Genomic DNA, 25,874 nt, shown 5'->3' on the forward strand with positions numbered 1-25,874 from the left:
TGCATTTAATACCAGATTTTTTATTTTTCCAACACAACTGAAACAGTTGTAAATAAAAGTTTATTGTCTACTGTTTACACTCATGTTGCTGCTATAAAGTACAATAACGTACACAGATTCCTAGCATGAATTACTCATTGTTCACCCCCACTGAGCTACAGACATTGCTTGAGAATTAGATCTTCGCTTTAGGGATTTAAGAGAAAAAAAACAAAACTGGGGCATAGTATCTTAAAAGCATTCTCAAGTGACTTGGAATTCGAAGGCATAGCCAATACGTAAAAACAGCAGCGACTGTGCTGTCACTGGGAAGAAAGGGATGGAAATCAGGAAGAGTAATTCTAAGTTGTTTCTAGTGACAGAAGGAATTCGGAAGTTTGATGTGCCCATCGGGCTAAGTGGCTGCTTTGAGAAGGTACAAATAAAGGGAGGGACGTGGAAGGAGGGTGGGAATATGGATACTATGATTTTAAAAAGTATAAAAAGTAATTATATCTAAAATATAGATTAGATATAAATGTTCCAGAACTCATTAAATAAGCCCAAAAATACTGGAAAGTGGCGATCTGAACTACATTTATTTTTAAACAAGTGGGGGGAATACTGAGTGTTTTGAATGTTGTGTGCAAAAGTGAGCCACGTCACCATCTCACCGTCACAACTGAACACGGCAAGGCGGGTACACTGGTTTCCAGCATCACAGGCGACACTACATGTACGTTTTCTAACGAATAATGTAAACTTGAGTTTTAAGGCAGCTGGTACTAAATGCTGCACACAGGCGTAGCTCGGTGCCCATCTCAGAAATGGGGCAGTTAGCACTTGAAAACAAAGTGGGGAGAAAAGGGGAACCAGCATTTGACAAGAACGTCGAAATGTTTTCCCTTGCACACACACAAAAGTATGGGAACATTCAGAAAAACAAAGCACCCATCCCGCCTACTTCAGCCTGTTCCTTAACAAATATTTCAAAATACTGATAAATAATAGTGACTGCGAGCAGAATTCCGGTGCCAGAGCCAATGGCCCCGAGGAAGTCGGCCAACACGGACAGGGCGCCGATGCACAGCCCTCCGAACGCCGCCGCGGTGGGGATATACCTAGAAGACAAAGCCGAGTCAGGACGCATAGGGGACGGAAGCAGCCAGGTGCCCAGTGTAACAATCTAACCCCACAGGGCACGGGCAGTACCCAGCGAGGGCTGTCCACAGCACTTACATGTTGATGAAAAGTGATGAAAAGAATGAGTTGACTCCCTGATTTTGAGAGACCAGGAAATAGCCACAGCAGTACATGATTTTGATGGAAAATTAGAATCCTCAAGTGAGATTTGGTGTGAAAATGTTGTATTTTTTAAATCGATAACCTTTAGCTCCCTCTTCTAGGTGAGTAAATTTCAAAATGATTCCTAAGTATTAAATTTATGTGAAAGATTTGGATGGTTCTCTTCCAACAGTAACTCAACCTTGGCTGCACATTAGACTCACCTGGAGAACTGTTAAAAATAATGGGATTGTATTTAAAATATTCTAGAAAGAAAGGGAAAAACAAGATTGGGGGAGATGGTAAATGAAACAAGAATGAAAGAATGATAGCTACTGAAGCTGGATATACTTGGGTGCGTGGAGACTCATTATACTATTCTCTGAAATCTGTGTTCCCAATAAAGAAAATTTAAATAAATACTAATGCCTTTGGAACAAACGATTATGGGACAATTCAATATCCACATGCGAAAGAAGGCATCTGAACCCCTATCTCACACCAAACACAAAATTTATCTCAGGATGAAAGACTTAAACGTAAGAGTTGATTCTCCTAAGGGAAAACGAGTCTTTGTGATCTTGGGTTAGGAAATGGTTTCTTTGATACAACACCAAAAACAGCACAAACCATCCAAAGATGAAACAGATACACTGAAATTCACTTAAAAATTTGTGCATCAAAGGATACCATCAAGAAAGTGAACAGACAACTCAGAATGACACAAAAGACTTGCAAAGGATGTACGTGACAAGAGACATATCCAAAATACTTTTTAAAAACATTACAACTCAGTAACAAGAAACAACCCAATTAAAATTGAATACATTTCTCCAAACAACATACAATATACAAATGGCTGATGAACATGAAAAATCTTCAACATCATTACTCATCAGGGAAAAGCAAAGCAAATCAAAACCACAATGAGATAACACTTTATCCCCTCTAGGTGGCTTTATGCTAATCTAAAAGCAAAAACTAGTGCTGGGCAGGATGTGCACCAGTTGGACCTCAGCGTGCTGGTGGGGATGCAGAACGGTACAGCCACTCTGGAAGACAGTGTGGTGGTTTCTCAACATGTTAAACAGTGACTACATGCCAACAACTCCACTCCTAGAGAAATGAAAACATGTCCACACAAACCTTAGACAAGCATGCTCATAACAGCATTATTCATGATGGACAAAAAGTGGAAACAACCCAAATTTCCATCAACTGACGAATGGATAAAAAATTGGGTATATCCGTACAATGGAATATTCACAGATTATGAATGAAATCGGAAAACACTATGCTAAGCAAAACAAGCTACTTACAAAAGATCACATATTATGATTCCACATATATGAAATGTCCAGAACAGGCAAATCTATAGATAGAAGGTAAAAACGTGTTGCCTGGGGCTGAGGGGATGGGAGAGTGGGGTAGGAATGGGGAATAACTAATGGGTACAAGGTTTATTTCTGGGTATGAAAATGTTTTTAAAATTAGAGTGTAATGATTACACACTCTGAATATACTGAAAAAAACCACTAAACCATATACTTCAAATGAGTGAATTACATGGTATGTGGATTACACCTCAATAAAACTGTTATCAAAAAACAACTGATGGGTGGCCTGATAGCTCAGTTGATTAGAGTGCAAGCTCTTAAGAACAAGGTTGCTGGTTCAGTTCCCACATGGGATGGTGGGCTGTGCCCCCTGCAGCTAAAGACTGAAAATGGCGACTGGACTTGGAGCTGAGCTGCGCTCTCTACAACTAGACTGAAGGACAACAACTTGTCTTGGAACTTATGGGCCCTGGAGAAACACACTGTTCCCCAATATTCCCCAATAAAAAAATAAACAAAACTGATGCCTAGGACCCACTCCAGACCAAATAAATCACAATTTCTGGAGGTGGGACATCAGTGTTTCTAAGCTCCCAGGTGATTTTATGTACAGCCAGCCAACAATGAGAATCTCCTATGTACATGTTAACACTTGGCAAAGCAGTGAAGAGAACACAGTTTCAATTAAAATAATTTAGGTATCATTTTGATGTGGAAAACAAAGTTTTGTGTTAAATTTTGGTCTTTTTTGTGTGAAGTAGAAGAGAAATGCTTCACATCTGAATGTAAACAAAGAATAATATCTGCCAATAAATGAAAGACAGATTGAAATACTGAGTACATGCGTGCATGTGTCCCCCCATCAAGGATTAAATCTAATGACCTTACCTATTAAGCTCATGAACCATAGAGGTATCTCGGTGGCCCCTCATTACCATTTGCTGTTCCTTAAGCTGTTTAGCGACCTGCCAGGAGAAAAACAAGTTTTAAAATCAAACTCTAACTTCTCACTGTTCACTCTACCAGGTTATGTGTAAAGTGCTTTGCACACACTAACAAGTAAGATAAAGAAACCTGAAGCAGGTACTGTCACATTCTCATTAAACCTGAGGCCACTGAGGCCACAATACTGCACAGCTCCATTACCCATACACTAAACCAGCTTTTCCCGGTCCTTTTTATCACAACCCTCAAGAAAATTAAATACGTACTAAGGAAAAAGATTTTGTCGGTTAGGGTTGAGCTTTGCAGGGTCACAAGCCATTGTAAAATCTATAAATGTTTCACCTCCAGGAACCAATTTTTAACCCCCTGGGGTAACATAACTCATTAAGAATCTTTGAATTAAAGTTTAAATTACAAAAGTAATTAACAGTGTATCAATTACCACTTTGACATCTAAAAATTATAAATTTTCATTTTTCAAATAAACCAAATACTTACATCTTTGGCTGAGGAACCAGACACTTCTATCCACGTCTTAGAAAAGAAAGCACAAGACCCCAGCATAAAGATGATATACACAACCACGTGGACAGGATCCTCAAATATAGCACCCATGGACTCGGGAGGAGACAGGTAGTAACAAAGACCTCCCACTGGGTACGAGCGGGCAGGGCCTCCACCGCTGACATCCTACACAACAAGAATGAAAAGGACAAATGGCCAAACGAATTGGTCAAGCACACATTTTTTAACTTTTCAAACTCCTAAAAAATTATGACAATGTTTTAAGCTCAAAGCACCTACAACTAATGTCTCTATATAACTTAAGGATTTGCTTTGGTATCTAATATCTTCACTCCTTCAAAATGATATAGTGAGCACGTCTTACATAAAGATGTGAATATATTATTAACAGAAGAGAGATTTTAAAATACATCTATAAGAAGACTCTTCCTTCTCTTACTGAATATAGGGACATGATTACATTTATAGTCGATCTCTGATTACTTTTAGAATACGAAATTTTCTGAAATATATTAGGGTATGCAACATATTAAGACCTTTACACATGATTCTTTCATTTCAAAGTATTCAATTAAGAATGCAATCAACTGAAACAGTGACAGAAGTCTAACAACTCACTGCCTAAACTTTATTTTTTTTAATATTAAAAGGAAGAGTCTTTAATAAATATTTATAACGGGATTTTTATCCACACAAATATTTAAGAATTTTTATAGTAACAAAAATGGAAACAGCATGTATTTGGTCATATTAAATAAAAATTTGGAGAGAAAGACAAGTACCATATGATCTCACTTATATATGGAATCTAAAGAAAAGACTATGTGAATGAACTAATCAGAGACAGTTTTGGGGACGCAGAGAAAAAACCGAGAGTGGTTAGATGGGTGTGTGGGAGGGGGTTGGGGATAAGGGGAAAGGTGAAGGGATTTGGAAGCAGCTGGTAACCACAAGATGGCCTCAGGGTTTTTTTTGAAAATTAATTTGGGGAAGCTATTCTATAATGTTGTAAAGATTTTGTTGGGTATCCAATGGACATGCATCCTATTTGGGAGACCACCTCAGGGATACAGTGGATACCTGGATCATGGCATTGTACACCAGAAGCTAAACATTAATGAATGCCAACAATAATTTTATATATATAATGTGATGGTTCAGTATGAGGTCGGAGGGATAGTGGATGGGGGGAGGGGGGTTCACAGTATGAGGGATATAAATGATGAACGTCTAAGTATTACCTTGTTTTGTACACCTGAAACTAATAAGTAAATAAATTAATTAAAAAAAATAAAAATAAAAGAAATAAAAAAAATAAAAACAAAACCTACAAAAATGCCCAAAAAAATAAATAAATAAAAATAAAAATTTGGGATACAGGCTATGGAAAAGCAATTACACGTTGCAATGATTAAAATATCTGATTCCTGAATTTACAATTTCCAAATGATTCCTTTACTGGGCCCCTAGAATTACTATTTGCAAATCAAAAGCACTCTTTATAGACAAATTCAATTTCCCAATAATTCTCTCATTAAAAAGAATCTCAGACAAGATCACAACATACTCCATACAACAATTCAATGCATTTATTACTTTGAAATTATTATAGTGATAATTACTGGACTATTAGCTCATGAGGGAAGAGAAAGCTTCCTCCCCTCATCACCAGTAATCAAATTTCTGTTTACATGAATGGAAAAGGAGGCAGATATACCTAATATATAGAAATGAACATAGGTAGGCAGCCAAAACGAGAAGACAAAGAAACATGTCCCAGAGGAAAGAACAGGACAAAACTTGAGGAAAAAAAACTAAACAAAATGAAGGCAAGCAACCTATTAGATGCAGAGTTGCAAACACTGGTTATAAGGATGCTCAATGAACTTAGGGGAAGACTACATGATCTCAGTGAGAACTTCAGAAGAGATAGGAAACACAAAAAAAGGAGATAAAAAACATAAAAAAAAACCAATCAGAAATGAAGAATAACTTAAATGAAGACTACATAAGATAAAATCAACAGATTAGATGAAGCAGACGACTGAATCAGCAATTTGGAAGATAAGCTAGCAGAATACACCCAATCAGAACACCAAAAAGAAAAACAGAAAAATAAATGAGGACAGTTTAAGAGAACATCAAGTGTAACAACATTTGCATCCTAGGGGTACCAGAAGGAGAAGACAGGGAGCAAGGGATTGAGAACCTATTTGAGAAATAATGACCAAAAACTTCCCTAACTTGGCAAAGGAAAATAGACATAAAAGCCCAGGACGTGCAGACAGTCCCAAATAAGATGCCAAGAGGACCATGACAACATGTACCATAATTAACATGCTAAAGGTTAAAGACAAAGAGAGAATATTAAAGGCAGCAAGAGAAAAGCAGTTGGTTACCTACAAGGGAGCTCCCATAAGACTGTCAGCTGATTTCTCAACAGAAACTTTGCAGGCCAGAGGGATTCACATGAAGTGTTCAAAGTGATGAAAATCAAAGACCTGCATCCAAGAGTACTCTACCCAGCAAGGCTATCATTTAGAATCGAAGGACAGATTGTTTCCCAGACCAAGAAAAGCTAAAGGAGCTCATCACCACCAAACCACTATTACAAGAAATGTTAAAGGGAGAAGGAGAAGGAGAAGGAGAAGGAGAAGGAGGAGAAGAAACATGTATGTGTGTGTGTGTGTGTGTGTGTGTGTAAGAAAACATCTCAAAGAAAAAAATTCTCACTGACAAAGGCAAACTCATAATAAAAGTCGTGGATCAACCAACACTATATATAGTACAAAGGTTAAAAGGCAAAAGTAGGAAGATCGTGTGTAATTACAACAGTAAATTAAGGAACACACGCAAGCACACATGCACAGAAGTAAAAAATAACAACAAAAAACATAAACATGGAAAGGTTGAGTAAAAACGGTAGTGATTTTAGAATGTATTTGAACTTAAGCAAAAATCAACTTAAAATAAACTACTATAAACATACCTTGGTATATATGAAACACATATTAACCACATACCAAAAATCTACAACACATACAAGAAATAAAGAGAAAGGACTCCAAATCCAACACTATAGAAAGTCATCAACCTATAAAAGCGCTAGAAAGGAACAGAGAACTACAAAAACAGAAGACAATGAATAAAATGGCAGTAACTATATATCTATCAAAAATTGCTTTAACTGTAAGTGGATTAAATGCTCAAATCATATGATAAATGGATGAAGATATGGTACATATATACAATGAGCTATTACTCTGCCATAAAAAAAGAATGAAATCTTGCCATCTGAAACATGGATGGACCTAGAGGGTATTATGCTAAGTGAAATAAGCCAGACAGAGAAAGACAAATACCATATGATTTCACTTATATGTGGAACAAAAACAAAATAAATGAACAAACAAAACAGAAACGGACTCATAGATACAGAGAACTAATGGTTGCCAGATGGGAAGCTGTTTGGAGGTCAGGGTGAAAAGTGGGAAGGGATTAAGAAGTACAAATTGGTAGTTACAAAACAGTCACAGGGAAGTAAAGTACACCAAACAGAATATAGTCAATAATGTTGTGATAACTATCTGTGGTGCCAGGTAGGAACTAGACTCATTGGGGGAGGAGGTCACTTCATAAGTTATATAAATGTCTAATCACTATGCTGTATACTTGAGACTAATGTAACATTGTATGTCAACTGTAATTGAAAAAAATTGTTTTACTATAAAAGGAAAAGAGCAGAAAGAAGTATTACAAAGGGAATTCTATTTCCTCCAACTAACATTCAAGAGTCACTGTCTTATCCTGTTAAATTTTAAATTAAAAAAAAAACCATCTTCAGTAAAAGCAGAAAGATATCAGTCACTATAACTTATAATGCAAAACACATCATATTAAGATAAAAGCACAGAATAGGCACCATATTGTAGGCACAATAACTGTAAAAACATAATATTCTTTAGTGGAATACAAATTCTAGAATAACATACTCTGCAAAGGAATAAAGAATCTTAATCTTTTTTAATTCTATACTTTTAAGGGGGAAAAATACTCTCTATAGTATCGGGGGAAGGGGCGGAATTTAGATGACAGAATTTAAACTGATCAAAATCCAATCCTACAATAACACTTCAATAACAATGTGGCCGGATCGCTATAGAAGCTCTGAGGAAGAGAATCTGTAAGTGGCAGTCAGACTTTACTGGATTCTATTTCTAGCAACTCTGTTCTCTCTTCAGACTAGTAATTACATGCCTATCTCCAGCCCAGTTAATCACAAACCATTTTATTGCCATTTAGGCCATGAAAAATGGGGGAAAACAGGAAAGGATGATTTTAGTATCCTATATATTATCAGCAAATAGCTGCTTTTTAAAAAACATTCTAGACAATAGTGGAGTGAGATTACAAAAGACGGGATCACTTTCACGAGTGCAACAGTGATTTAAGCCTGAAGGATCATTCCAATGAGATGTGAAAATGTTTCCTAGACTGGAAAATAATAAGAAAAAGTACCTGGTCAATCTTAGTTTTACAACACATCAATTCTTCCAAATAATTTATAAACTCTGTAAATGAACCTGAAAATATTACAGCAACTGCTGCAATTATGGCTCATCTTTCAGTTAAAAATGTAACCTTGAAATGCAAATTACAATAAATTTAAACAGAATAAAATACTCACCGCCCACTGTCCTAGTAAATTAACTAAAAAGTTGCCACTAAATCGAACAGACAGCATCTGGGAAATAACATACAAGTTTGACACTAAGGCCGACTGAAGAATGATAGGAATGTTCGAGGTGTAGAAGAGCTTGATGGGATAGCTACTGTACTGTCCTCGGTATCGGGCCGACTTAATGGGCAAGTCAACACGAAATCCCTAAAAAGTGAAAATTAAGAGTAAGAGGAACTGTACATATCACATAAAGAATACAAAGAACCAAAACAGTAACAGTAGGATTAAGAAAATATAATGCTAATGAAACTCTTCTACACAGAGACACAAATAGGAAACCTTTTCTATTTCATTTTCATCCTATTTTTTTAATTTGCACCTCGGTCTAAAGAATGGAATTTTTTTTTAAGTGTGTTTTTCCAGGACCCATCAGCTCCAAGTCAAATAGTTGTTTCAGTCTAGTTGTGGAGGGCGCAGCTCACAGTGGCCCATGTAAGGATCGAACCGGCAACCTTGTTGTTAAGAGCACCACACTAACCAACTGAGCTAACCGGCCGCCCCCAAGAATGGAATTATTTTTAAGAAAATAAAGAATGGAATTATTTGCTTGACTAGATTTTTAAACACTGACTTAGCAGATACTAACATTTCAAATGTCATTTCTTCTTAAGAGCAAAATAAAAGCCCACATCCCACTTACCTAAGCAAAGAGAGCACTTACCTGAAAATATATAACAACAGCAAACACAAACACAGTAGCGATAAGGTTCATGAGATTGGGCAAGTTCTGACGATAGAATGCCTCCCTTAAGGCTCGGACTTTGTCTGTCCTGGTGGCCAGTAAATGAAAGAGAGCTATAACTGCACCCTCAAACTCGGTACCTGAGAAACCAAGAGAGAAATTAACTACAGACGCATCATCCAAAGTTGTCCCAAAGGTCAAAACAAATAACTTTGAAACCCCAGTGAACAGCAGAAAATGAGTCAAAATAATTCATCAATGTTTACTTTATGATATAGCCATGTGTGGAGCTTCTAATAATATTTAGATCATTGAGGAAAAGTGTATCTTTTTGCATAAATTTGAAGTTTTCTCAAGAGACTATTCTTGATGAAAACAGCCAAAGTAGAATAAACCAAAGCAAATATTTAGTTCATAATGCTTTGCCTCTCCTTTACTTTAGAGAAGGGAGGAAAATATGGGGGGCAGGGGAGGGGTACCAGCAGCAAAGCAGAATAAAGAGGTCAGATTTAAAAGATACATGTTCCTCTATCAAGCTTGCCTTCAAATTTATTTAACCAAGAGCATTAATAAACCATTGTTGCTATTTTCTTAAGGCTGGGATCAGATTAGATGTTAACCATTACAAATCTAGGATGCCATTTGAGAGAAGTGGAGATGAGTAAGGGCAAAGACAGAATAAAATATTTCAAAATTTAGGTGCTATTACCAAGGTAAGTAAAATAGCAGCAAAAGCATTAGTGCTCCCTAATGATACAAAAAAATAAGTTTTTTCATCTGAAAAATCTTAATCCACTACCTTTTGATCCCCCTAGGAATGCTGTAATCGGTCAAATCAATGACTTCTGCAGCAATGACGTCAGCACATAAAATTTTAAAAATCTGTTTGCAACCACTGATATTTTGAATGAGCAGAGGCTAACATTTAGATATCATTCTAAGTAATATTTCAGACTCCACAAATTTCTGCTTATTAATTTTTGAACAGCATCAGTTGCGCTAGGACCACCAGAAAGGATGTCTACAGGCACAAACTGCTGTTACGTGTTAGGAACAGTCGCACACACCCAGCAACACTCGTGCAGTCACAGTCACTGTGCCATGTACCTCTGCCAGTGTTAATGGTAGTGGGACTAAAGGCCTTCCAGACAATGGTTTCACAGATGTTGGTGGCAATAAAGAGGGAAATACCAGAACCCAGGCCGTAACCCTTCTGTAGCAGCTCATCTAACAGCAGCACAATCAAACCAGCAACAAACAACTGTGGGGAAAGAAATGCAAGTAAGCGGAAGCAAGAAAAAACTCAAGAAGGGGGCAGACGAGCACCACTAGCTACTTTCAAAGTATGGGCATTTCTGACATTCAAACCTAACTGGTGAAATATCACTACTATGACTGCATCTTTTAACCCGCTTTAGTTTAGTCAGCAGCCAATTCTGAAAATCAGACGATTGGAAATATTGCTATGTTATAGAGCAGACATTTCAACTTTTAAAATAGACTTATACACCACCGAACAATTTCCCTTACAATGTTAAATAAGGCTTATTGGAAAGAACACTAAAACAAAAATATTCACAGTTGTAGAATTTATGACAGCAAGAAACTGAACATATCCCAGATACCTGCAAGTAAATGAAAGGCCAAATAAATTATGGTATAATAACAAAATGCGAATGCATACTGCCATGAAAGGAAAAGTATGCAAACTATGTTGATACATTTTTAAAGTATTATATATAATATTGTACATATTTTATGTGTATATTATATATAATAGCTGTAGAATAAAGAAGTAGAGCACAAATTAAAATGTACACAGATTATAACAATGTAAAAATGCATTCTATACATACAGTGACAAGATTGAATGTAAATTTGAAGATAGTGAAGAGTTCACCAGGTTCTTAAGCTCCTAATTTTTAAAAAAAATGAAAATATACTAACTTGAATTTACATGAAATTGAAAATTCTTAATTTTCCTCTTAGAGATGACATTTCTCTGTAAAAGCATGCATCAATTAAAAACAAGCCCTAGCTGGAGTTCCGGTCAAGATGGTGCAGTAGGTAAACGCTGTGCTTACCTTCACTCACGACCACATCAAGATTACAACTAAACTACAAAACAACCATCATTGAGAATCTCCTAAAATCTTGCTGAATTGAAGCCCTACAACTAAAGACATGCAGAAGAAGCCACCTCAAGGCTGGTAGGTGGGGCAGAGACATGGAAAGGACTGCTCCCACACCCACACGTGTGACCATGAAAAATTAGGAGGGCTATCTCTGCTGCAGAGGTCCCTTCCCACCCCCTGAAGGAGCGAGGGAGGGGTCCCAGTCCCTCCCTCACCCAGGGCTCCAGTACTGGGGAGAGAAGTCCCCATAATTTCCGGCCGTGAAAACCAGCAGAGCATTGTGGCTGAAGGAGATAGTGGACAGTGGAAGTCCCAGGCACTCCTCTTAAAGGGACTGCGCATGGACTTACCCACCAATGGAATCACTCGCTATGAGCTCCAGCACTGGGGCAGCAGCTGGAGAAGCGCCAGGGACATACAGCGGGGAACTGAATTGTCTGGCTTCAGGACAGGGACTGAAGGGTCAGCTTTCTCCTGGACAGGGGAGCTGGTGGAAGCCAGATTCTTTGTTGAGCCCCCCCCTTCCAGTATACAGATACAGGTGGCCGCCATATGTGAGTCTCCATCAAGCTAGCTAACACTGTTCACTCAATTTTCGGGCACACCCAAGCCGCTTCCAGTGGCTTTTTCTGACAAACCACCTGCCTTGGCTCATGCTGCAGACTTTACTAAGGTCTCTCAAAGTTTCGTAGAAACCAAACAAACAGCATCATGGCTTGAGCATGTCCTATACCATTTACTGAGCAGCCTTAAGCCTGACACTAGCGGTAGCTGGCCTTGGTTGGAGGCTTGGCCTCTCAAAGCATTTACAAGCATGGCACAGGTGGCAGCCATCTGCAGATTGCTTTGTGGCTCCTGCCAGATGGCCCGAGGTGGGGCACAGGCTGTGTCTGAACTTGACCTGCAGTGGGTCCCCTCCCAGGTGGCCCTGGGGCTGGCCCCCCCAGCGGAGAGCTTCCAAATGAGCTGCAGCGTCACCCAGCAGCCTTCAAGGACGACACACCCAAGGGGCAGATTGCACAGGCACCAGAGCCCTGCTGAGGCAGATCCTGCTCTGTAAAATCAGCCCCTGCACCACAACTCCTCCACTGTACTCATGGCCAGTCCTCACAACCAAACAGTCAGAGTGTCAATCCCTCCCACTGAAGTACAAACAACAACCAAGGCTCAATTACAACAGGAGGGCACACACAACCGACACAAGGGACACACCTGGATTACCAGGCTCAGCTGACCAGAGAGACCGCACCAGTGAGCCCCACAGCACGCCTCCTACATAAGGCCACTCTACTAAGACCAGGAGGAATAGCAGCCCTACCTTATACATAGAAACAAACACAGGTAGGCAGCCAAAATGGGAAGACAAAAAAACATGTCCACATAACAAAGCTCCAGAAAAAAAACTAAACAAAGTGGAGACAAGTAATCTACCAGATGCAGAGTTCCAAACAGTGGTTATAAGGATGCTCAATGATCTGAGGGAGAACTTCAACAAAGAGATAGGAAACATAAAAATGGAGACAGAAAATATAAAAAAGAACCAGTCAGAAATAAAGAATACAATAACAGAAATGAAGACTACATAACAGGGCTTCAACAGTAGGTTAAACAGAGGACTGAATCAGCAATTTAAAAGATAAAGTATCAGAAAACACCCAATCAGAACAGCAAAATGAAAAAAAGAATCCAAAAACAATGAGGAGAGCTTAAGGAGCCTCTGGGACATCAAGTTACAGGGGTACCGGAAGGAGAAGAAAGCTAGGAATTGAAAACCTATTTAAAGAAAACTTCCCTAATCTTGTGAAGGAAATAGATATAAAAGCCCAGGAAGTGCAGAGGCTCCCAAACAAGATGATTCCAAAGAGGCCCACACCAAGACACATCATAATTAAAATGACAAAGGTTAAAGACGAGAGAATCTTAAAAGCAGCGAGAGAAAAGCAGTTACCTACAAGGCTGCTCCCATAAGACTATCAGCTGATTTCTCAACAGAATCGTTGCAGTCCAGAAGGGACTGGCATGAAATATTCAAAGTGAATATTGATGGAAAGCAAGGACCTACAACCAAGATTACTCTACCCAGCAAAGCTATCACTTAGAATTGAAGGACAAAGAAAGAGCTCCCAGACAAGAAAAAGCTAAAGGAGTTCATCACCACCAAACCAGTATTACAAGGAAACTTAGAGGGACTTCTTAAAGATAAAAAAAAAGAGTCAAGAATATGAATAAAATGGCAATAGCTACATACTTATCAACAACTATTTTCAATGTAAATTGATTAAATAATCCAATCAAAAGATGTGGGGAGGGACCTGAATGGATAAGAAAACAAGACCCTTACATATGTTCCCTACAAGAGACTCACTTCAGATTAAAAGACACCCACAGACTGAAAGTAAAGGGATGGAAAATGATATTTCATAAAAATGGAAACAAGCTGTGGTAGCAATACTTATACCAGACAAAACAGACTTTAAAACAAAGACTAACAATAGACAAAGAAGGACCTAGTAATATAAATACCAGATAAATACCACTTCTGGGTATTTATCTGAAGAAACCCATAATGCTACTTCGAGGGGATGTGCTCATCATATGTTCACTGCAGCATTATTTACAATAGCCAAGATATGAAGGCAACCTGGGTGTCCCTGAATGGATGAATGGATAAAGGGTACATGTATACAGTGGAATATTACTCAGCCGTAAGAAAAGAATGAAATCTTGCCATCTGCAACAATATGGATGGACCCAGATGCTATTGTGCTGAGTGGAGTAAATCAAACAGCAAAAGACACGTCATATGATTCCACTTTAAACAAACAAATGAAACAAAAACAAACTCACAGATACAGAGAACATTTTGATGGTTGCCAGATGGGAGGGGGTTAGGGGTGGGTGAGAAAGGGGAAGGGATTAAGAAGTACAAATTGGTTGTTATAAAGTAGTCACAGAAATACAGGATATACCATAAGGAATACAGTCAATAATATTTTAATAACCAGGTAGGGCATCAGATGAGTACTAAATTTATTGGGGTGCTAGATGGAAGGGGGGATTGGGGGCTAGGTGACAAAGGTGAAGGGATTAAGAAATACAAATTGGTAGTTACAACATAGTCATGGAGATGTAAAGTAAAGCATAGGGAACACAGTCAATAATATGGTAATAACTATGTATAGTGCCAAGTGGGTACTGTGAGGGACACCTGAAACTAATATAATACTGTATGTTAGCTATGTTTTAATAAAAATCTTTTTTTTTTAATTAATTTTATTGGGGTGACAATTGTTAGTAAATTTACATAGATTTCAGGTGTACAATTCTGTATTACATCGTCTATAAATCCCATTGCGTGTTCACCACCCAGAGTCAGTTCTCCTTCCATCACCATATATTTGATCCCCTTTACCCTCATCACCCACCCCCCACCCCCAATAAAAATCTTTTTAAAAACTCCCTAACCATGCAAGTGACCTCTGTGGTCATGACTCCACCCCCACATTTCAGTAGCCTAATCAAGAGGGATAGAAAATATGCTTCTGTGCCCTCAAACTCATACCTGTCTCCACTTTAAAGACACCCTCCTCCAGAAGCTAGGAAATGCCCCTTCCAATCCTCCCTGTTTTTTAACACTCCCCATTACTGACTCAGTTTCCCCAATATCCCTTTAGAAGAGAGAGCAAACAAGCTACAAGACACCATTTTAAGCATGCTTAGCTTACACAGGGTTTTTGGCTGTCATTCCAGCAGTTGTACAGAGCCTAACTTTATTAATCTTGTAAATTGACGTTCAATGGACTGGAAAAAGGGTACAAGTCTCAAAACTTCTAAGACAGCTCTCACAAATCCATTACTGTTTGAAAACTTAGTCTGACATTTTGACAAGATAAGAGAAGTTAGGACTTACTACTGAGATTTTATTTTGACCACAGTTATATAATAAATAAATAAATAAATAAATACTCCTAATCATGCAGAAACCCAAGCCCGTGCAGGGAATAATAGCTATCCACAAACTATCAGCTAACCAAAAACTACTGTGTTTCCCCGAAAATAAGACTTAGTGGGACCATCAGCTCTAATGCGTCTTTTGGAGCAGAAATTAATACAAGACCTGGTCTTATTTTAATATAATATATAAGATTGGGTATTATATTATATAATATAATAGTGTAATGTAATATAATATAACATAACATAATATAATATAACATAATATAATGTAATATAATGTAATGTAATACCGGTTCTTATATTAATTTTTGCTCCAAGACGCATTAGAGTTGATGGTCCAGCTAGGTCTTATTTTCGTGGAAACACGGTGTTATCGTGGGCTTCTGACTGAATGACTTATGACCTGTCCAGAGTCACCTGAGCAACTCTTAATCAACTGTGATTCTCCAAACTGTGATTCTCCATCAGACTACAGAGTGATTTGTGTATATCCTATGACAATCAAACTCATATTTTTCTAATTGAAGAAAGGAATTATAGAGAAACCTAAATGAGAAATGGTTTCTATAGTTAAAGGAATACAATAATAGGTAGTAAAAAGCATGCTTGCCTATGAGAAGAATTGGACACCAGGAAATTACAGCATCTCACTGCCTAGAACAGTGATAAAAACTAAATACTAACTGCATGCTCTTGTAGAATGTATGAATCTCTAAGGTAGGTATAAAAATAACACTGTACATTTCAATCCTGCACGTGCATGTGAGCATGGACACCCAACTTAGTTTTTCAAAACAATACTTACCTTTACTACGTGCCATGCACACTGATAGTTTCAATTCTTTTGTATTTTAATCAAGACCCACTATTTGGATTTCAAAACTCACTAGTTGAAAGACACTGACCATGTGAATGAAACAAGAATAATTAAGGTGAGATACCTTATGTAATAACATGCAAACCATTTTTAAAACCTGTTTCTAGGTAAAAACACACTTACTGATTCAATCACATCTTTATGGTGTACCCACACATTTTCAATGTTAGCAATGCCTTAAAAAGACACAAATGAGTCACTCCCCACCCATGATGAAACATGACAAATTTCTCTGTACATTAACACTGGTAGAATTCACCACAACACAAATATTTGTACACTAGAATTCATGTAAACAAATTAATATATATCTACTTTACTTGTTTCCTTCCTAGAATATAACTATTCCTGGATTTGTGATATTGAAAAAGAAATTAAAATAGCTTAAATTTCATTTTGTATCAATTCAAATTCATAACTAATTCTGTAAGAAGTCAATACTTTATTCTACTAACCCAGAACTGCTCAGCTGAGGTTCCTTAAGAGTCTAATTATATCCTTAGGGAAATACTAGAAATATTTTACTGAAGCACAATGTTCTACCGTGTTTCTCCAAAAATAAGACCGGGTCTTATATTAATTTTTGCTCCAAAAGATGCATTAGGATGTATTTTCAGGGGATGTCTCATTTTTTCATGTACGACCATCTACATTTATTCAAATACAATCATGTCATCTTCTTCTGGAACACCGTCATAACGTACTAAATGCGTCCGTCTGGCTGACGATCTTAACTGGGTCTTATTTTGGGGGTAGGTCTTATTTTTGGGAAAACATGGTAAGAGCTAGATGCAAATTCTGAGTATCTCTTAAAAATCAGGCCTATTCTAAATTATGGGTTGCATATAAAGAAAAAAACATAAGGCAACAATTGGTATATTAGTAACTTCAACAATGCCAAAAGTATATGAAGAGATCCTAATCACTGGAAGATATTAAAATTAGTTTTCAGAGGCTCTTCTCTCATCCATTCCAATTCTTCTTCCTCTAATTCCCAAGGGTTATAAATTTGACAGTCAAGTTTTTTTTTTTAAATGGAGAAATGACGACAATATTATTCTTTAAAGAAATGTGCTTTATATCAAATGAGAACACACAGGGACAGAGAACTACCAAAGACTCTGATATTCATTAAAATTCCTCCCTTGGTCAAAAGACAAAAAATTTCCATCTCATTGGAAAAGCTTTCCCTATTGTTAATAATGCCAATAAATACCTGGACAATCTAACTCTCCTTGTTCTGAGTCATACTCACTAAATGATCTGATTATGATCTGCTTTCTATATAAGGTTTCTTATAAAAACAGAATGGTTGACCATGCCAGTCTGAGATGGTCATACATTTTAATATATAATTTTGATCTTATTTCAAACCACATTCCTGACCTTGATCTTTTTGACCATTAGAAAAATTTCCTAAATTAATCGTAATTTCATAGAGTGAGCAAGAAGAGGCATTTCCAAGATAACCAGATGCCCTGTATTTAACTTAAGCAAATTTCTTGTGAAATTTCAATAAATAACTATTACATAACTTAAGTACAATCCATTCTTGGCAACTTCTCTAAATAATTTTTAAGGATTATACATTATAGAAATATCTACCAAACTTTACACACTTTAAGATACTTAGTAGAGGGAGAATTATGTCAGCCTTTAAAACTTCCATTCCAACGCATCCATTTTAAAAATCCATAGACTACACGTACGGGGTGTTTATATGGTATTTCATTGACTCAAAGATATTATTTCTAAAGCCATCATTTTGTGTACCACTAAGAAAGAAAAATATACTGTCGATTAAACTCTCACATAACTTCTTACAAAGAAATTTTATGTTCTACTTATAAAAGAAGTTCTTTTTGACTTAGACACAGATGTTTATCATGCTTTTTCTGTGCCTTTGCGTATACGCAATAACTTTTCATTTCAATAACAAATCACAGCAGATTTTGGGAAGACATCTTAAACAGCAATTGAAGTCAAACACATGTTATATCAACACTGCATATAACCATCTGATGGAACGATGACATGGACAGCTATGACCATGGTGACACACATATGCAAGCAATGACAACTATCATGATTGTCACCTGCCTGACGGCAACTGTAAGACACTGTCAACTGTAAGAAAACATCCTGATTGCAGAGACATCAAAATGTAAAATACATGCTCCTTAGAACTGATGAAATATAATTCTTTATAGCACACCGCTGTATGGCTATAGAATTTAAAATTTTCACATCAACACAATTTACATGTCACTTCAATACTCAAAATATTATAATGAAATAATTCAAAAGTAAGACAATGAGTATATCAATCACCTAAAGAATTGTTAGAAAAAGGCATCAAAATGCTTTGTTATCTGCAAATGAAGAATAGGATTTCTTACCTGAATAATGATAAGGAGACAGATTCCAGCACCCATTTCAGCAGGATCCCCATACATGCCCGTCATGACATACACAATGGCTTGCCCAATGGTAATGATCATACCAAATACTGACAAAAATTGGAGGAAAAGGAGTACATGCTTATAACCAAAGTCATAAAAGAATGCAGAAAAGCATCTCTGCCACAAAATCCCCAAATCTAGAAAAGGCTCTTTAATTGTAATATGCTCACGTTTCTGGGCTCCATTGAATAGAGCTCTATCTTTGGGTGTGTCACCAACTTCAATGATTTTGGCTCCAGCTAACAACTGCATAATCAAACCAGATGTTACAATCGGGGAGATACCCAATTCCATTAAAGTTCCTGTAAAGAAAGAAGAAAGAAAGAAAGAATCTTTACTATACACAATGCAGATGACTTTAGAAGTGTCCCAATCCTTAATTAGGTCTACTGAAACACATGCTTAAATGTCAACAAGCAGATTTTCATTCCTTTAATATTAATTGCTTAAAAAAAAAAGTCCTCTCATTTATTAACAAAACCTTGCAACAATGCATTGAATAAAAATTATTATAAATACGGGGTTGGCCGGTTAGCTCAGTTGGTTAGAGTGTGGTGCCAATAACACCAAGTTTGCTGGTTCGATCCCCCTGCATGGCCCACTGGGAGCTGTGCCCTCCTCAAAAAAATTAATTAAGTAAGTAATTAAATTTAATTTAATTTTTAAAAATTACTATAAATACCATAAAGATGTAAATTTCTATAAATTCTACACTTAAAATGTTAAAGAAGTCCTTTGAGGGCAATCTTCCAAGATTTCAGTTCTAAACATTTTTAAAACTTACACTAAACATTTTATTTTAATGCAAAATTTAAAATTGTATACAAAGCTCAAACATTATATATCAAGCTAATAAAAAAGAATGATACTTAAGAATATTTGTCACTCTTCCAATGCAAAAATCTAAAATTAAATAGAAAGTCATCTAAAATAATGTTGTAGAATATATAATGACATGAAAAATGTTCTTGACATAGTAACGTAGGAAAAAAATGAGAAAATAGAAAAATATGGAAAAAATAGAAAATCCATAAAAGGGTTGAGAACCAAAGCTCTAGACACTGCTAATCACTTCATTCTCTGTTGTACCTCTATTGTCTGCATAAATTTCTATTATTACAATAAACACATGGTCTTGTAATTATTTACATGTTGGCCTCTTCTCTCAGACAATAGGTTTCTTTTATCAAATCTTCCCCCTCCCTGTAGACATCAAAAAATAGTTGTTGCCATATTTTCAGATCTATCTGATGTCTAGTACTAGTATAGAGGCAAAATAAAAAAGTACATACCTCTGTTGGAGGCCAGAATAACTCTCATCCAGTAGAACGGATCTGCAGAATCAGATGACATGATTCCAAATAGGGGTATCTACAGTACATAAAATATTTTATAAAAATGCATTATACAAATTAAGTTTGAACTTATTTTGTAATGCATTCACTTAATGTGTGAAATACTTAAAAAAAAAAATCCTGAAAGAATAAAGTGAAGACAATTAAAAAAACAGTAAAGTGAAAGGAAAAAAGCACACTTCTCAGGTTCTTTAATAAAAGAAGCATACCTTAAAAGTAAAGTTCTTTAACGAAAATAAAAACACCAGCAGTAATTACTTACAGCATTTCACTAGTAAACACTCCTGTGCAATACGAGCAGACTTAACACTGCCGAACTGCACTTAAAAACGATTAAGATGGCAAGTTTTATGTTTTACCACACTTTAAAAAATACTATCAGTAAATTATAGGATATACCTACCTAGTCACAGAATAATTCTGCAAAGCTATGGCTACTAATGATAGCCATGGGCATGCTCCAAATGTAAGACTAAAGAGGATGAATACAGGAGAATATCATGCAGCCAATAAAAATTACACTTATGAAGCTTATTAAGCATGAGGAAGTACTTATGTTGTAATATTAAGTACAAAACAGTGGTTCTCAATCTGGGGCAATTCCGCGCCCCCAGGAACATCTGGCAATACTGCAGACATTTTTGGTTGTCACAACTTGAGGGAAGATGGTACAGTCATGTAATAGGTAGAGGTCAGAGACGCCGCTGAACACATACAGTGCAAGGGACAGCACTCCACAACAAAGACTTACTGGGCCTAAAACTTACTGCCATTGTTGAGAAATGCTAGTATATAAAAAGAAAGTATGTAAAAAGTAAAAGTATTACAATATTCCCTCAATCAGTCAAATGACTTTCCTTAACTGCATCTGATAGAGATTGGCATTACCTCCATGGTTAGATGCTACGTGGGACACTGAACAAGAAAACGTCAGCCAGCCTCCCCTAAGCAGTGGTATTCCCTCCCTCCCGTAGTCAACAGGATTATCAAACTCAGTCTCTAATTTTGTCCTTCTCAGTAAATTCCATACTACAGAACCATGCACAGCAGCTGGATGGCATAGGACTTTGCACTATGTGACTGTCACAACTGCAGAGTTTCAGGCTTTGTACTATCTGACATATAATAATCGGTTTCAATTTGACAAATTTGGTACAGCACTTCACAAAAACAATAATTTCATGCTTTAATGGAAACCCTGAACCAAAGATGGACAAACAAAAAATTAGCATGAGGGATTTCCAAAGGAAGTAGGAACCGAAAACCAAGCAAGATATTTCTGGGTTAAGATGGCAAGTTGCAATTAATTCACATAATTTCCCTCCCTGATATACAAGAAAACATTTTTAACAACATGTAACAAGAGTAAAAGCCAACAAGAATTTATAAAAGCTAAGGAAAACAAAACAAAATCCATAGGCAGCCAAACAAGAAAAGGGATGATGAACTTGAAGTACTGGGTGGTCACAGGGTGAAGAACAGCAGACAATGGAAGAGCAGAGACTCCACACAAAGCTGCCCCAACCACCGCAAAGGGAAGGCAGCAGAGGCTTCAGAATTGCCTCTACATTCCAAACCCAGCTGGAAGAGAGCAGGCTGCACAGAGAGCCTTATCATTCCACCTCGTTTGGCTAGCGGAGGAGCACAGACAGCAGGTGAGAAGCAACGATGAGAGAAGTGGGCCCTGGGGCTCTCTCTGATGGGACTGACGACTAGTCTTACTCTGACGTCGGGAATGAAACAGAGCCCTCCTCAGTCAGGTGGGGAGAGTCCTCACAAGGCACTGAACAAAAATCGAAGAAACACAGAGCAGAGCCAGGCATTTACTGCACTGATCTCAGCTTATCTCACCTGCTACCATCCCCTGGAACTGAAGAAAACACGGTACAAACAGGAGACACCAAACCCTTAACTGCAACTGGAAGGGGGAAATAAACTTGCTTGAGGTTCAGTGGAAAAAGAATCAATGAATCACCTGCACTGGGCTATACTGCCTAAGCAGGAGAAAGACAAAAGACACAGCTTGGCAACTATGTAAACAGATGATGAGAAAATAAAATGAAGTAACATAAAATGCATAAATTTACTGCATGAAATAGTCATGAGAAACGTCATACTTAAAATATTTACTATCTAACCCTTATAGAAAAACCTTTGCTCACCCCTGAATTAGAAAATTCACTACTGCCAAGATGATAATTCTCTTGAAATTGATCTATAAATTCAAGTACAAATCATAATCGCAGTTTTTCTTATAGAAAGTGACAAGCTGATTCTAACATTTATATGCAAATATGAAGACCCTAGAATTTTGAAAAAGAAGAACAAAGTTGGAGGACTATTACAACGTGATTACAGGACTCAGTAGTAGTATAAAACTGCAGTAGTATAAAACTACAGTAAGCAAAGCAATGTGATCTCCACATCCATAACAATGGATGTAGAGATCAAAACAGCAGAGAGTACAGAAATAGATCCATCCTTATACGGTTAACTAATTTCAACAAAGATGCCAAGGTAATTCGACAGAAAAAGGATAGCCTTTTCAACAACTGGCTTATCCATATAGAAAAAAAAGTGAACCCCAACTTTACCTCATGCCAGACACAAAAATTAACTTGGAATAGATCAGAGACCAAAACATACAAACTATAACTATAAAATTTTTACAAGAACACAGGAGAAAATCTTCACGACCTTAGAATAGGCAAAAACTTCTTAGATAGGAAACAGAAACCATGAGCCATCAAAGAAAACAATCATCTAAATCTCATCAAAATTAAAAACTTCTCTTCAAAACATATTAATAAAATGAAAAGGCAAGCCATAGCTAGGAGGCAATACTCATTGTACATATATCTGACAAAGGACTGTATACAGAAAATATTAAAAATGTATGTAATTCCATAACAGACAATAATCCAATTTTTTCCAAATGGGCAAAAGACTTGAAAAGACACTTTACAAAAGATTACCAAGTAGCCAATAGGTACATAAAAAAGTTCCTCAATATCATTTACCGGGAAAATGCAAGCTAAAACTTCCATATCATTTATTAGGGCAATGCAAATCAAAACCACACCCTTCGGAATGTCTAATATTAAAATGCTCAACAACACCCAGAGCAGGCAGGATGCAGAGCAACTGGAACTCCTACACGTGGCTGCGGGAACATAAAATGGGTGACCATGTGGAAAAGAGTTTGACAGTTTCTTACAAAGCTGAACAGATATTTACCATACCACCCAGCAATTCACCCAAGACAAATGAAAACAAATGTCTACAAAAAGTCTTGTTCTTGAATATTAACAGCAACTTATGTGTTATGGCCAAAATCTGGAAACAACCCAAATGTACAAGTGACAGGATGAACAAACTGTGATACAGTTACACAGTAGAACATTACTCAGAAATGAAAAAGGATAAATGACTGCTGTACCCACCACATGGATGAATCTCAAAAAGCAGATGAGGTTAGATACTAAGGAGTAATACGCTATGGTGCCATTTATATCAAACTCTAGAAAAAATGAATCAAATTACAGAAACAGAAAGCAGGTCAGTGGTTGCCTGGGGTTGGAGGTGAGGTGAGGATTCACTGAGACAAGTTACAGGAACTTTCTGGAGTGACAGAAATGTTTTATATACAGTGAGGTTGTAGGTACGTGGGTGTATACGTTCGTCAAAACTTTTCAAAATGTACACTTAAAAAATGGGTAGATACTTTACCATACATAAATTATACCTTCATAAGCTGATTTTTTTCTAAATAGAAGGGAGGGGAATTTCCAAGATGTTAAAAGTAGATGGTAGGATGAGGGTGATTATGCTTTTTTTCTTTGTACACTTCTGTACTTTCAAAAAATTCTCTCTGCCTGGCCACCCATATCAATTTTAAATTAAGTACAATAAATAATAAGATACTTTAATGATCAAATGGTTTCACTCTTTAAAAAAATATATTTGGCTTTTCTCCAAATTATGAACCTAATCTGCTTTACTACTTAATATAATTTTTAAAACTTCTGTGTATGTATTTTAATAGATTTTCAAAATCCTCAAAAAACTTTCACCCAAACTATCTAATTTAATCCTTACAACAATCCTCTGACAAGAACTCACATTTTATGAACTTAATCTCTGCAGCAATTTTTTTAAGGCATCATCACTGGAATGTATTAATTTATACGAGCTCAGACAATTAAGTTCGCAAATTTGTTGCAATGATGTTGCTAAACTTTTTTGATATCAGATTATTTATTATTTGATATCGGATTATTCATTATGAATTTGTACCAACTGGACAATTAACCAAGTGACTATTTGTAAGTGCTGAAAAGGCTGCGTTGAAAAAGTTAGACGACGTGAACTTTTTGCCAGCGATTCATGGCTCTTGCATCACGACAATGCAGCAGCTCACACGGCACTGTCTGTGAGGGAGTTTTTGGCCAGTAAACAAATAACTGTATTGGAACACCCTCCCTACTCACCTGATCTGGACTTCTTTCTTTACCCGAAGATACAAGAAATATTAAAAGGAAGCCATTTTGATGACATTCAGGACATTTAAAGGTAATACGAAGACAGCTCTGATGGCCATTCCAGAAAAAGAGTTCCAAAATTGCTTTGAAGGGTGGACTAGGTGCTGGCGTCGGTGCATAGCTTCCCAAGGGAAGTACTTCGAAGGTGACAGTAGTGATATTAAGCAATGAGGTATGTTGTACTTTTTCTAAGATGAGTTTGCGAACTTAATTGTTAGACTTCGTAAACACAGTATATATCCCTAGGATTCTAGAATTTGGCTTTTGGGGACTTTTAAATTAATACATGCTATTTATAACATGATAAAAAGCAAACAAAATGGAAAGAATATTTCCAGTATTTAGAACAAAGGTTTAACACTTTTATATAGAAAAACTGTCGTAAGTCTATAAGAAAAAAAAAAATCTCACGGAAACAGTGGGTAAATATCATTAACTAAAAACTAAGAGAAGAAAGAATGTTCAAAATCACTACTAAAAAGAAATACAGAGTAGGACAAGATAACCATTTTCACAATCAACTCCTTAAGAAGAATAATAATACTCAAAACCATTCAGTAGATTTATTATTTTAATTAAAATAAGTTTATCAAATTTCAACCAACCAAAACTTTAGAATAAGAGTACAGACATTTAATATTATGGTTACATACCTGACAACATACTAAGAAAATGAATAGAGTTATAGCAGTCCATAGTACCTTCTCCCTAAACTGGATCTTACAACAAAATATAAAGAATGGTCAATCAAAACCAAGAAAAAGCAAATATGAAACAAAAATCCATATTAAAGCATAGCCAACTAACATTCCCCATCAAGAAGTGCTCCTATTATTTACTCTTTAAACACTCTCACCCTCCTTAGCAGCAGTTAAAGCAAACAGCTGCATTTCTCAAACATAACCTTCTTACCTTTTTCCAAGAATAATTTAAAAACAGGTAGTCCCCATCACACTATACTATGTTAACTGAAACTGAAAAGGAGGCAAAGCAAGACACAGATCCAATATGCCCACATTTCAGGTAACACAGTATCGTGCAAAGCTAGGATTGT

At 36.7% G+C, this 25,874-nt stretch overlaps 1 protein-coding gene across 2 annotated transcripts in view; it reads right to left on the minus strand.

Annotated features, from left to right (window-relative positions):
- Positions 1-25,874, minus strand: part of SEC61A2 (SEC61 translocon subunit alpha 2) — a 36,386-nt gene continuing 10,512 nt past the window's right edge. For both annotated transcript variants that reach the window (XM_081053351.1, XM_081053352.1), the window contains exons 3-12: positions 25,474-25,539; positions 20,217-20,295; positions 19,095-19,226; positions 18,862-18,971; positions 10,601-10,754; positions 9,473-9,633; positions 8,758-8,955; positions 4,044-4,235; positions 3,489-3,565; positions 1-1,100 (exon numbers count right to left, since the gene is read on the minus strand). In XM_081053351.1, the coding sequence (XP_080909477.1) occupies positions 914-1,100; positions 3,489-3,565; positions 4,044-4,235; positions 8,758-8,955; positions 9,473-9,633; positions 10,601-10,754; positions 18,862-18,971; positions 19,095-19,226; positions 20,217-20,295; positions 25,474-25,539 (1,356 nt within the window). In that variant the 3' untranslated portion in view covers positions 1-913. The remainder of the gene's footprint in view (positions 1,101-3,488; positions 3,566-4,043; positions 4,236-8,757; positions 8,956-9,472; positions 9,634-10,600; positions 10,755-18,861; positions 18,972-19,094; positions 19,227-20,216; positions 20,296-25,473; positions 25,540-25,874) is intronic.

The sequence above is a fragment of the Rhinolophus hipposideros genome (assembly GCF_964194185.1).
Source record: "Rhinolophus hipposideros genome assembly, chromosome: 1".
Taxonomy (NCBI): Eukaryota; Metazoa; Chordata; class Mammalia; order Chiroptera; family Rhinolophidae; genus Rhinolophus; species Rhinolophus hipposideros.